General features: G+C 37.1%; 1 protein-coding gene across 2 annotated transcripts in view; it reads left to right on the top strand.

The window, feature by feature from the left end:
* Window positions 1-565: 565 nt before the first annotated feature.
* Window positions 566-13,226, top strand: part of MMADHC (metabolism of cobalamin associated D) — a 29,002-nt gene continuing 16,341 nt past the window's right edge. Inside the window, exons 1-4 of one of the 2 annotated variants that reach the window (XM_036743362.1) lie at window positions 566-716; window positions 1,186-1,272; window positions 6,285-6,429; window positions 12,173-12,390. In XM_036743362.1, coding sequence (XP_036599257.1) covers window positions 1,264-1,272; window positions 6,285-6,429; window positions 12,173-12,390 — 372 coding nt within the window. In that variant the 5' untranslated portion in view covers window positions 566-716; window positions 1,186-1,263. The remainder of the gene's footprint in view (window positions 717-1,185; window positions 1,273-6,284; window positions 6,430-12,172; window positions 12,391-13,226) is intronic. The other variant, XM_036743361.1, reaches the window with a different exon arrangement.

Raw genomic sequence — 13,226 nt, 5'->3', positions numbered from 1 at the left:
CTACTTACCCGCTAGGGGCCTGCAGGACAATGTTTAACATAACTTTCCAAGAGAGGAAAAAAATACTTTAAATTTAATCTGCATCATTAATGTTTTCTCCATCACTTTAAGTTTGGACAATTGGCAAAATTAAAAAAAAAACTCTCGTTTGTAGTGTTGCAGATTCAGTTGCTTATACAGAAAATTTAAATAGCTTTTCCAGAGAGAGCGGGAGCAGCCTCCAGCACACCCTCGGTAAATGAGCTTCTTTCCATTAGGCTGTAAGAACCCTGAGGGCAGGAACTTTTTTTTTAATTTACTTATAACAGTTTAGCATTTAAATTAATTAAGTGCTCATTCAATCAATTAACAATTACAACTCTGGGCTTACACTATCTCTGCGCGCAACTTAACTCTCAAATGCCAATGGCCGTTGCTTTTTCTAAGACTCTTAAAGGTTCTAAGTCCTGCAGCATTCTCTCAATGGCACCCCAAAGCAAGTAGAGGAGAGAGAAAGAGGCGGGGTAGGGGTGGAGAAACAGAGCCGCCTGGGACGCTCTGCGCATGCGCTGCCTTTCCTCCGCTCGATCGAGCCTGGGCATGCCTTTCGCTCGATGCTCTCTGGTAACGATTTCTCCCACCTTCCCCTGCGACTATGACGATGCTGACACCATTTTGATGGTAACCAGAAAGTGGGGCTTCAGGCCTCGCGGCAAAAACACAGGTAAAAAGCACAGGTAAACACCGGCGGCCCCCATTAGTCCCTCCTTCTCCCCCTCCCCCTCTCTGGTGGTGGTTTTCGCCTCGTTCTCTCTCGTCCTTCCGAGTTGTCTTCTCCTGGAAGCCTCTCTCCGGGCCCTGTCACAGTCCTGTCTCTCGGGTCTGGGTCTTGTGTCACTTGTCTCGGCGCTCCAGGCCCCCCCATTTCCTCTCCCCCCGCCCGGTCCCTTCACCGCCTCGCGGAGGCCCTCAAACCTAAGGAAGACTGTGTGCTCTAGGCCCTGGCTCCCCCACCCCCGAGCTGGGAATGGGGGGGGGGGGCGGAGGGAGCCCTCGGGGGCGGGGCTGCCGGGGCTCGGGGTCCCAGCCTTCGAGCCCCCTCCAGACCTGGGCAAAAGAAAAGTACTCGTCGTGGGGCTTGTTGAGCTCAGTCACTCACTGCCTGTCACCAACTCGTTCTTACTGTTTTTGTCTTTTCTCCTCTAGGAAGAACTTGCCATTTAGGAAAGGGGGAAAAAAGCAATAAAAGAAAAGATTATTTTTATTATTTTCCTCTCACCCGAAATGGCCAATGTGAGTAACCTTAAGTCGAGTCCTTAAACGGCTGGTGGTAACTGCAGCAAAAACTTCCGCATTTTGTTGAGGGGAGGATTGGGAGGAGAAGGGCGGATTGTTTTTATCTTGACTTGCGACTTGCGGGGCGAAGAATTCGTAAACCTGCATCTAGCACCTGCTGTTTGCCCGGGCACTGTGCTAAGCGCTATAAGGATGCAGAAAGAAGCAAAAGACAGCCCCCTCCATCACCGTCTAAACTTTGGTGCTGAGGCTGCGAAAGTGCAACACAAAGTGGGTATGGGATCCCAGCCTGTGTATAGCTAGCTTTGCGTATGTGTGTTGGCGGGCCGTCTCTCCCATTGGATTGTAGACTTCTAGATGATGGGGCCTCTTGTATCCCCAGCCCTTAGCCCGGTTTAGCTTACAGTAGACCCTTAATGAATGTTGATTGATTGATTTGTTAGAGTGTTTTGATACGGTGGTTTATTGACCCAGATTTTCCATTGAGTCGTAAGACGTGTGCTTGGTTCTCCACTCAATTCTGTAGCTTTTAGGTTTATAAATGCAATTCCTTCCCATTCGCAGTGCCTGGCACATAGTAGACTATTAATAAATGTTGATCGATTGATTTGTTAAAATGTTTTAATGCGGTGGTTTTTGACTGTTTTTCAATTGTCATTAGAAGTGTTCTGGGTTCTCCACGAAAAGAAATCTGTAGCTCTAAGGTTGATAAACACATTGCCTTCTCATTGACAGTGCCTAGCACATAGTAGATGCTTAATAAATGTTTATTGAATTGAATTTAAAAGAGGAACGGGTTCACTAAAAGTTTCTTTTAAAATAATTTTTGTCACATCTAAGTATTATGGATAGATAAAGCATTTATTAAATAAGCCCTCACTATGGACCAAGAGAGTAAAGGTATTTCTTTTTCCACATGGCTAATATGGATGTTTTATATGGCTTCACTTGTATGTATTACTTGCCATATATAAGGAGGGAATGGAGGAAGGGAGATAATTTTGGAACTCATATTAACAAATGAATGTAAAAAAATTTTAATGTAATAAAAAAGATAATGCAAAAGAAAAATCAAATAAATAATGCTTTTTGCAGATGTTATCAAAGCCTTTTAACATAACATTTGTTAAGTAAATAAACCTTTGACTCCACTTAGAGTAAAGGTTTTTTAGCCCTTTTTTATGTCATGGAGTCCTTTGGTTGTCTGGTGAAATCTATGGAACCTTCTCAGTATGTTTTTAAAGGTATAAAATAAAATAGGATTGCAAAGGAAAACAAATATATTGAAATAAAGTTATCCAAAAAAAGCACAATTTCATGCTTCTTTGTTACCTATCCACAAACCCCAGATTAAGAACCCCTGATTTAGAGAATGATAAATCAAAGGCTAGGAATATCAGGTTCCAGTTCCATGAAAGTATAATACACTCATAGAACAGTATACAATAACTGGCTTTTACTCATGACTCTTAATGACAGACCTGTAAAATAAAGGAAAACTGTTACCCGAGAGCAAAAATGTTGTAAACATAAAAAAGTTCCCTTATTTTTTAAAGGAAAATTCTACATATATTTGAATAACATTATTTGTAGGTTCAGAGTCCTCTGGCAAAGTGTGTGCTCTTAGGTAAACTCAGGTCTTCTGGAGAGTATCTAAATTCACTTGGTTGGAAAGAGCCTATACTTTTACAAGGAAAATTTTGTTAAAAAATATTGCTTTGGGATATAGAGTATATAATGTTTATTCAGTGACCTTTAGAAACCTGAATCAATTCTTGTACAATCCATGTACAGTATAAAAATGTAAAGTATGTTCTCTTGATTTTGGAGGAATGTTTCCTTTTACAAAGGGGATCTTAAAATATATGAAGAACTTGACATTTAATCAGAAGAACAAGTTTGTTCATAATTATGTATGTGATATATATCTTTCTAAAGTGAAACTGCTTAATCTGATTTAGGCCTATGATTATTAGCAGTAGTTTTGGACTTTCATTTATTTTTGGCAGTCTTCTCTTTTTAAATTTTGAGTTCCAAAATCTCTCCCTCCCTTATCATTTCTTATAGCACAGCAGTACTCCATCACAATCATATATATCTCCAACTTATTCAGCCATTCACCAGTTGATGAGCAGACCCCCAGCTTCTGATTCTTTGCCACCACAAAAAAAGAATTGCTATAAATATTTTTGTAGGTATAGGTCCTTTTCCTTTTTCTTTGATCTGTTTAGAATACAGACCTAGTAGTGGTATTCTTCAGCAACTGGTATGTGCAGCTTTATGCCCTTTGGGCATAGTTCAAAATCATCTCCAGAATGGTGGACCAGTTCACTACTCCACCAAACATATATTAATGTAATTGTTTTCACCTTCTCCTCTCCAGGATTTGTCATTTCTGATAGATGTGAACTGGTACCTCAGAATTGTTTTAATTTGCGTTTCTCTAACCCATAGTGATTTCGAGCACTTTTTTATATGACTATAGATAGCTTTGATTTCTTCATCTAATAGCTAACTGTTCATATCCTTTGACCATTTATCATTTGGGGAATGGCTGTTATTTTTACAAAATTGATTCAGTTCCATGCTCAGTATATATTTGAGAAATGAGGCCTTTATCAGAGAAACTTGCTTTAAAATTTTAGGTAGTACTTCATTGTCTATGGTACCTTTTAGCAAAATGTAGTTTACTTGATTATCTCTCTTTTAATTAATATTAAATAATAATGAGGTTTTTTTGCTTTGAGATCAATTGCTACTACCCCTGACTTTTTTACTTCAGCTAAAGCATAATAGATTCTGCCCAGCCCTTTTTTAAACTCTCTGTTTCAAATATGTCTCTCATATGCAACTATTGTTGGATTCTGGTTTCTAATCCATTCTGTTATTGAATTCCATTTTATGGGTCACCTCTTCCCATTCACAATTATGATTATTATCTGTGTATTTCCTTCTATCCCATTTTCTTTTTTTTCTTCTCTCTCTTTTTATCCTGTCCTTCCTCAAAAGTATTTTGCTTCTAACCACTGCTTCCCTTAATCTACCCTGCCTTTTATCATTTTTCTATATCCCCCGCCACTATCCCCTTTCCTTCTTATTTCCCTATTGGGTGAGTTGGATTTCTATACAAAGCTGAGAGTGTGCGTATGTACATATGTGTGCATATTTTATGTGAGTGTGTGTGTTCTTCTTTCTTTCCTTCTTCAAGCATTGCCGGCCACTACCTCACTCCATCTTCCCCTCCACTATAAAATCTCTTCCTTGCATGCCTCTTTTATGTGAGAAAATTTTCCCTGTTCTACTTTAGAGAGCATTTTAGCATAATAGACTCATACCCATCCCCCTGTCTATGTAAACTCCTTTTGACTTTGGCAGTTGCTTTTAATTATTGTATCCTCGTACATTAGGTCTTAGAACCTAACAAGTCTGTCCTGAAAACCCCCTTCCCTTTTCATTTGTTCAGTAATCCTTCAGGTATTAAAGGTATACAGTTAAAACAAGGTACTGTCATCAGATGCTCCTCACAGTTGATCAACAGTTATGCAAATTAGAAACTTATTCTAGCATTGAAAGGGAAATTGAGAATTAATAAATTAATAATTAATAAATTAACTTATTAGTATATTAAATTCACTTTTTTGTTGTTAAAATACTTCTTGGGCTAACAAAAACAGAATATATTAGCTGAAGTGCTGAGAACATAAAATAGGGATCAGCAGTAATGAGGAAGGTTTCCTGAAAGAAATGGAGCTTGTGCTTTTGAAAGAACTTAGTGTATTTACTAAATATACATATTTGTATTCCATTAGCCTAGTTACACAGGAAACTAGCCAGACTTATGATGGTAAATGGGGACAGGGCCAGTTAAGTTTTTTTCTGGCCAAATAAAATTTTTGAAGGTGAGTGATTTTTTTGCAACTACTATAAAGCTTCATTGATTTAGATCTTTATTCAGATGTCATAATTTCCACATTCAACTTTTCAGCAAACTGTAAGTTCCTTTTGTGTTTAAAGTCCTGAGCTAGACTCTGGATAAACACATTTTTTAAATGACAGTATGAGTACAAAGTTCAGTATTTCAAAATTAAGTAAAAGTTCGGTATGAAAAGTGGTATAACTTAAGATTTTTCCCTTTTTATATTTATGATTTTTGTAGATCTATTTTGAATTTTGCTCTTCATTAATCATTTTGCTTCATTATAATTTTATCTTGATTTGTACTATATATAGCTCTTAAAAGTTATAAGTAATCTTTTTGAAATTGATTCTTTCACATTTAAGATGACTATTTCTACTTCTTTAATTTCAAATAAGCAAATCTTTTCTTTATTTCAAAACTGTCCCATTGTATCAATCTGTCTGCCTCACCTTTAATCATGAGAATGTTCTACAGTAAGCAGTATTTTTAACAAGTTTGGGCTGAGACCAGTTAGGTTAGTATTAGAGCTTGCCCATGAGGTCAAGCTCAGAAGTTCAGCCCTTTTACCTATCAACTCTATGAAACTACCAAAGATTGCATCCCATTTCTATCATTCTCTAGTATTCTCAAAATGTGTTTTTGTTTACAAAAAGGAAAAGTGAGACACCAGAAATAGGATCCTACTATTCTTTGACATGGAAAAATTTAGTTTGGCACATGCCCAGTTGATACAGTCATCTTACACAAAAAATAGCATATTAGCAGTTTGTAGTGATAACTTTTTAATATACTTATTTGTTGTAAATCATTTTTAACATCAAAGTGTCTACTACATGAATGACACTGTTGTGGTTTCTGGTTTGTTCTGTGGAAAGTTTATGTATCCTTAGAGAGCCTACTTAATATATGAATAAATATAATATGCCTATCATTTGTATTTTGTTAAATTATACAAAGATGAATCTTAATGGCAAGTTTTGGAAAATGTTACACTCCAATATAAGTGTTTACCAAGTAGGTATGTGCAAGTGTAGAAATAGAGCATTTCTATTCCAGTCATTTTCATTTGGTTTTTTTTGTTTTGTTTTAGGTGCTCTGTAACAGAGCCAGGCTGGTTACATACCTCCCAGGATTTCAGTCTTTAGTCAGGAGGGTTGTAAATCCCAAAGCTTTTTCCACTGCTGGATCTTCAGGTTCAGATGAGTCTCATGTAGCTACTGCACCCCCAGATATATGTAAGTAAAACACATTTTTATAAAATTTGAATTATTTTTATACTTGCAAATTATTTGAGTATACTCTCCCTCTCGCCAAAAATGGAAATATATCATGCCAGCATTATTAATTGCCCCACAATCCCATTCCCCCATTCCTATATCTGTGTTGCCTTTGTCTGCTATTGCCTCAGTTTCCTCCACTGTAAAAACAGCAATGATAACAATAGCACCTGATTCACAGGATTGTTGTGAGGATCAAATGAGATACTTGTTTTTAAAAAGCCTGGTACATAAAGTGCCTAGTACATATAAGTGCTAAATGGTTATTCCCTTCTCTTCTCCCCCTTCCCCAAATGTGTTGTGATCTGAAGTTTTAAAAATAACTCATCTTATACCTCTTAAGAAAATCTCTCCTTTCTCATTTTTTCCCTTGCTTTAAAAAAATGATTAAATAATGCTGGTATAATGCATAAAGTATTTGCCAAATAAAAGTTAATTAAGAAACGGCAATTAGCCAGTATCCAGTTCTAGTCCCTGGAACATTATAAGGTGCTATATAAAAGCTTATTCCATTTCCTTCTTTTCCCTACCTTCAAATGTTTACATATTAACTTATCCAGACAAAACATGACTGTGATATTGCTGCCTCCTCAAATTTCTATAATTTTTGTACCTTCATTGTCAAATTTAGTGTGTAATCTGTATCTCCTGCTTCCATTTTCTCACTGCTCACCTTTTCCCTAAGGCCTTTTCCTCTGGTTTTCATCATTATTTATCTACTAACACTAATTTCTTCAATCATCACCTTCATTTTATTTATCAAAATGTAAATGCATTTGTTCTTGAAACTTACTTTTTCCTGTATCTTCTGTTTCACTACACTATTTTGATTTTCTTCCAGCTTCCCTGTTTCCTTTTTACATCCCTTAACTTAAACAAGTATTTGCCCCAAGGCTCAAGCATTGGCCCTGTGTTCATTCCTAAGCCTGTGCTTTAGTTAAGAACCCAGATAATTCCCTATTCTTTCTCTTCAGCTTTCTTTCCAGCCCTTCTTTCCAGCTTCATTTATCTGTTTTCTAATAACTAGAATACCACCTTAAAATCCTAATGTTCCCCTAAATTCAGCTAGTCTGCAACTGAGCTCATTTGCATTTTTACTTAACCAAGAACAAAGATCAAGAAAACTATTAAATATTCATTTTTCATAAAAATAATCAAATATTTGGGAATTGACCTACCTAAAAATACACAGGATCAGCTTAAGGATAGCTGTAAAACTATAATGACTGAAATTGGAGGGGAAATTCAGTGTTCATAAATGGGCCAGATTAGTAAAGTAAAAATGGTAATACTCTACAAATGTATATGTAGTTTATACAGTTATGATGAGAATACCATGAGATTCATTTATAGAACTAAATAAAATCCTAGTGAAATTTATATGGAAAAAATCAAGTACACAAGAATATCAGAGATAAGATGAAAAAAACTGAAAAGTTTTTAAGCTGATAAAGCCTGTATTTAAGGATTCAGAATATGTGATAAGTTGGTTAGAATATTTCTGGGTACTGGGTACTTTGGGGTACAAAGAATAACAATTGATGCTATTTTCATTTTATTTAGGTAGATAAAGAATCCCTTCCGTATTTTGTTTGGAATTACATAAATTATTGGGGAGGGTCATTTTAACTATATTAATCTGAGCCAATAATATTACATAGTTTAGAGATCCTTTTTTTAAAGTCATTGTAATTTTAACAACCAAAAAGACCATTATATGATAAATATGCATAAAATAAAAACCTGGAAGAAAGAATTCAATATCTAATATGCTTGGGAAAGTGGGAAAGTTGACAACTTGATAGAGAAATTTAGACCTGCTTATGATGCCTTATATCTCTCTGAATTTCAATAGGTGAAGGATCTTAATCTAATTTTTTTTAGCTATATAAAAATGAAAGAAAAGGGAAAATTTCATTTATCTCAGTTTTTAGAAGATAACTTTTTTCTGTTCAACAAATAGCAATTGTCAGGGACAAAGGATATACTTGACTACATTCAAATCAGAAACAATACAGAAAATAATAAGATTGGAAAAATATTTATGGCAGATATAATTGATTTAAAAACTTGACATCTAAATCATAAGAAGCTGTTAAAAAAATTTACACAGTTAATGTCCAGTATAAAATAGGTAAAATGGTCAAAAGATGCAATTTTCAAAAAAAAAAAAAGTCTGTGTTGTTAGGAATCACTTGAAATATGCTCAACTGCACTAGTTATCAAAGAGATGTAAATTAAAATTACTGTGAGGTGCCACATCACACCCATCAAATTGGCATATGTAATAAAAAGCAAGAAATTCAGTAATGGTGAAGTTATGGGGAAACTGGTAAATTAATTGCTGATGAAATTAGAAATATAAAATTTTTTTGGATAATCCAGCGGTACCCAGTAAAATGACAAAAATTGCAATACCATTTGGCCCAGTAATACCAGTGTTAGTGATAGATACTATATCGTTAAGTGTCATAAACAGGCAAAAATAAAATTAATAAACATGTTTCATAGCAAAGTTATTTGTAATTACAAAGATCTAAATGTCTAACAGACATAGTTAAATAAAGATTGAATGATTTTGTACATTAATGTGATGGAATCATCTAGTGCAATTAAGGCTAACGTTATAGGAACATGTAGGAACAGACTTTTATGAAATAATGCAAATTTTTAAAAAGCAGAAGGAATGAGTGTTTCAGCAATCTGGCTAGCAGCTGTTGTGGGGGTGAAAGCCCAACAACAAGAATGCTACCAGCATGCTGCAAAAGCACAGGTTCTTTTGATCTGTTTAACTAAGGAAAGCTACATTAAGGGGTTTGGCAAGCTTACTTTAATTCAGCATACAAATATCATTCACTTAGTTCAGGGGAAAAAGCCAGCACCCTGAACTTTAGAACAAATACAAACAAATTACAAACATCAACAGACAGACCTTGTCTGATTCAAATCCCAATACATAGTTACTTACCAGAGTTTAAACAAAGTCTCAGCATCCAGGTTACAAGCTGAAGGGCTCCTTAGCTACAGCTGCCCAGAGTCTCTGCATCAGCACCATCACGAGTGAGAGCCCCAAACAAATTACAAACAGACAGACCCAATACAATTCATAGTTACCAACATCTAGGTTCAGCCCAGGAGCTCATAATGTGGGCTGGCCCAGAGTCACTCGAGCCACCGCTGCTGTGGGAAAGAGCTTCAAAGAAGAGAAGGCCAACCCCTGGTTTTATATCTTTTTCAGCATCAGGGGTGAGTCACACATGTGACTCACCCACGTGACCTAAAATCGTGACCTAAAACCCTCACAAAGAGGGGACTTAAACCCACGTGGTCTAAGAGCCTCTGATTTTCCAAACCTATCACTCAAACTTATTTGTAAACTAGGCCCTCCCCTGAGTTAGCCCCACCTTGGGCCCCACCTTAGTTACCAATCCACACCCACATAGATTTTACACCTAATAGGGGTTTGGGCCTGGGGCTTAGCACCTAGTAAGGCTCAATGAAATACACTGAATTACTCAAAGGAACAAACCAAACTTTTCAAGGGCACTTGTTGAACTAAGTGCTAAGAGCCCATTTTGCTTACCAACACAATGAGTTAAAAAAAAAAAGGCATTTTTTAGGTGCTTATTATGGTGTTAGACATTGTACTAGGGAAAATAACACATTACAAGGATGGGTAACCAAGGAAGAGAGTTTTGTGCTGGCAAAAGGGCAGAGAGAAATGGACAGGCTCACTCAGTAGGATTGGCAAGCCAAAGATGAGTGAATTAACTTTTCCAAGGAGTGGGTCATGGATCCAGGAACTCCCCAGTGTGGAGATCCTGGTCTGAAGTTTAATGGATGCTACAGGTCCAAATGAAGAAGAACAGTTCAGTGGCTACTGACAGATGGTGAAATTGGATGGCTAGGTAGAATGTAAAGCTGCAATACAGTCTGATGACCAGCATTGGTCTTTTATACAGACCAAGCATTGAAGTTATGGTAGATACCAATCCAGTCCTGTTCCATCCTTAACTCTGTTCACTGATATGTTTCACTCCAGCTCTTCCTTGGATGCATTTGCTCAGTAGCAGCAGCAGCAGCAAAAAACTGGCTACCTGGACCACTGGCATTCTTTCATCTCCCTTTCTGTTTTTGGCCAAGTAGAATGGAATAGAATGGCTAGCCATCCGTTTCTCCTGCCAGAAATTTCCCTAGAGTAGCAGGCTTCTAGGGCATCTTGCCACTTCTTTCTGGTCTTCTTCCTCATCCTTCTTGCATCCACCTTCCTAGTCCAAAACAAATAGAATTCATACTTAATTAGAGCCATATAAAAGTGGAAGTGAGGAGCTGGGTGTGAGGGCACAGGCCTATAATCTCTGCTACTAGGGAGACAGAGGCACTTGAGCTCTGTAGTTCTAAGCGGCAGAATGGCTAAACGGATCAGATTTCTACAATAAGTCTGGCAGTAACACTATGAGTTTTGGGGAGAAGGGCTGGGTGCACCAAGATGCAAAAGGAGGGGCAAACTAGCCCAGGTCAGAAAAGAACAGGTCCAAACTCCTGAACCAAGGGGATTGGGCTCTTGTACTTCAGCCTGAGCAAAGATGGAGACAAGTAGTTTGGTTTTTTTTGAAGAAAAGAAAAAAGTAAATGCATAAACAGTTGTGATTAAGGCTCAGGATTGCCTATGAAGTTATATTTTATACATCGAAATTAATTTAAGCCTAAATAATGATGATGTAAAAATATTTTTGGAATGTTGGACAAAACTTAGTGGACATTTTACTTCTACTTTAATCATAGCGATTTTCCATCCCAAACCTAAGCAGGTTAGGATGAAAATTGCTGGAAAGTCCTATTTATCTCACTGACAAATGGTCTGAAGACAGCCAGGTATGGCCAGGAAATATCATTAATGTTGCTTGTGTCTGTCGTATGATTAATAACTGATCCTTCTATTTGGTGAGATCACTTATTTTTTCTTTCTTAAGTTCTACAAGAATTATGCTTAATATTAAGTTGATGAAATGACTTTACCAACTCTCTAGTATTCTTTTTTCCCCAAGATGTATTTGTAACCCAAATTTTAAAAAATTAAATGGGCAAAGGAAAAAAAAAGGGAAGTCTGCTTCTGAAGAGAATTAAATCAAAGAATCATATCCTATATTTGTAATATATGGGTTTCTCCTTAAGCCTCCCTTCCCCCCCTCAAAGAAAAACCTCATGATTTTCGCAGAGGCGGTTTCTGATTTATATTAATGGTGCCATTATTTTCCCACTCATCCTGGTTGGAAATCTTGGAGTGTCTGTTGAGCCAGACCCTGGGGGTAGGAAATGCAACAAGAGAGATGGACTTGTAGTAGACAGGAGAATTTCCAAAAGTTGAACTACAACCAAAAAATACGGCAGTTCAAATAGATGTCTGTTTTCTACCAGAAAAAAAAACACCCCAAACTGAAATTTCCAGACTTCATGATCAAATTTTTAGTATGTTTGTTTTCTAAGTAAATCTTGAGTTTTATTTAACAAATGGCATTGATATAGATGATGTATGTTCTCATTAAGAGCCACATTGCTAAGACCTTACCCACCTCCTTCCCTCCCCCTAGAACTTTTTTTTTTTCCAAAAGAATTTCTTACTTTACAAAATCATAGGCCCAGAAACTATAACTTCTGTGCCAAAATTGGAGGAAAAATAATTATCTTCATTTCTTTTAAGGTTCAAGGACTGTGTGGCCAGATGAAACAATGGGACCATTTGGGCCCCAGGATCAAAGATTTCAGCTCCCTGGGAACATAGGTTTTGACTGTCACCTCAGTGGGACAGCTTTGCAGAAGAAAAGTCCAGTTCATAAAACTTTGCCTGATGTCCTAGCAGAGCCATTATCAAGTGAAAGGCATGAATTTGTGATGGCACAGTATATAAGTGAATTTGAGGTAAGAATCGTTATTGTCTAGTAAAAAGGTGTAAAAATCTTACAAAATTAATTAAACAATTACAAATTGACAATTCAACTGTAATTTATCTTAGGTTGTTGCCTGAGGCGCTCCAGTTAAGTGACTTGCATGTAGTCAAAAAGCTAGCATGTGGGGGCAGCTAGGTGTCACAATGAGTAGAGCACCAGCCCTGGAGTCAGGAGGACCTGAGTTCAAATGGGGCCTCAGACACTTGACACACTTACTAGCTGTGTGACCTTGGGCAAGTCACTTAACCCCAAATGCCCTGCCTTCCCCACTCCAAAAACAAAACAAAAAAAGCTAACATGTTTCAGGCAAGTCCTGAAAGCCCAATCTTCCTGACCCCAAGGCCAGCCGTCTAGTAGCTAGCTAGCTATTCTGTCATTCTGCCTCTTGAGATTTGATATTCCCTAGAAGATGTTTACCTTTGTCTGAGCTTATAGTTTGTTTATACTATAGGTTCTGCTGCTGCCTTCCTTTTCAAAACTACTTCATTTATTTTATATATTTTTATATGTGTGTGAATTGGCTTAACCGTAAGAATGCCAACTATTTGAGAGGAGAGGCTGTTTGACTTTTTAGCTTTGTATCCCAACATGTAAAACAGTGCCTGGCTGCATCAGCAAGGCAATAATCACAATGTAGATGATAATTCCCAATATGCCTATGTGGTTCCATATCACAAAATATAAGACTCTCCACATAGAAGGCAGAAGAAGTAAACCATTTATTCAGACACTAGAGGACCAAATCCCAAAACCAGTGAGCCCAATCCATCACAGCAGTGAAGAATTCAATACAGAACATCGCAGCAG

The sequence above is a fragment of the Trichosurus vulpecula genome, chromosome 2 (genome assembly GCF_011100635.1).
Source record: "Trichosurus vulpecula isolate mTriVul1 chromosome 2, mTriVul1.pri, whole genome shotgun sequence".
In the NCBI taxonomy this organism is placed as follows: domain Eukaryota; kingdom Metazoa; phylum Chordata; class Mammalia; order Diprotodontia; family Phalangeridae; genus Trichosurus; species Trichosurus vulpecula.
Note: the sequence above shows the minus strand (reverse complement) of the source record. Positions and strands in the feature narration are given on the sequence as shown.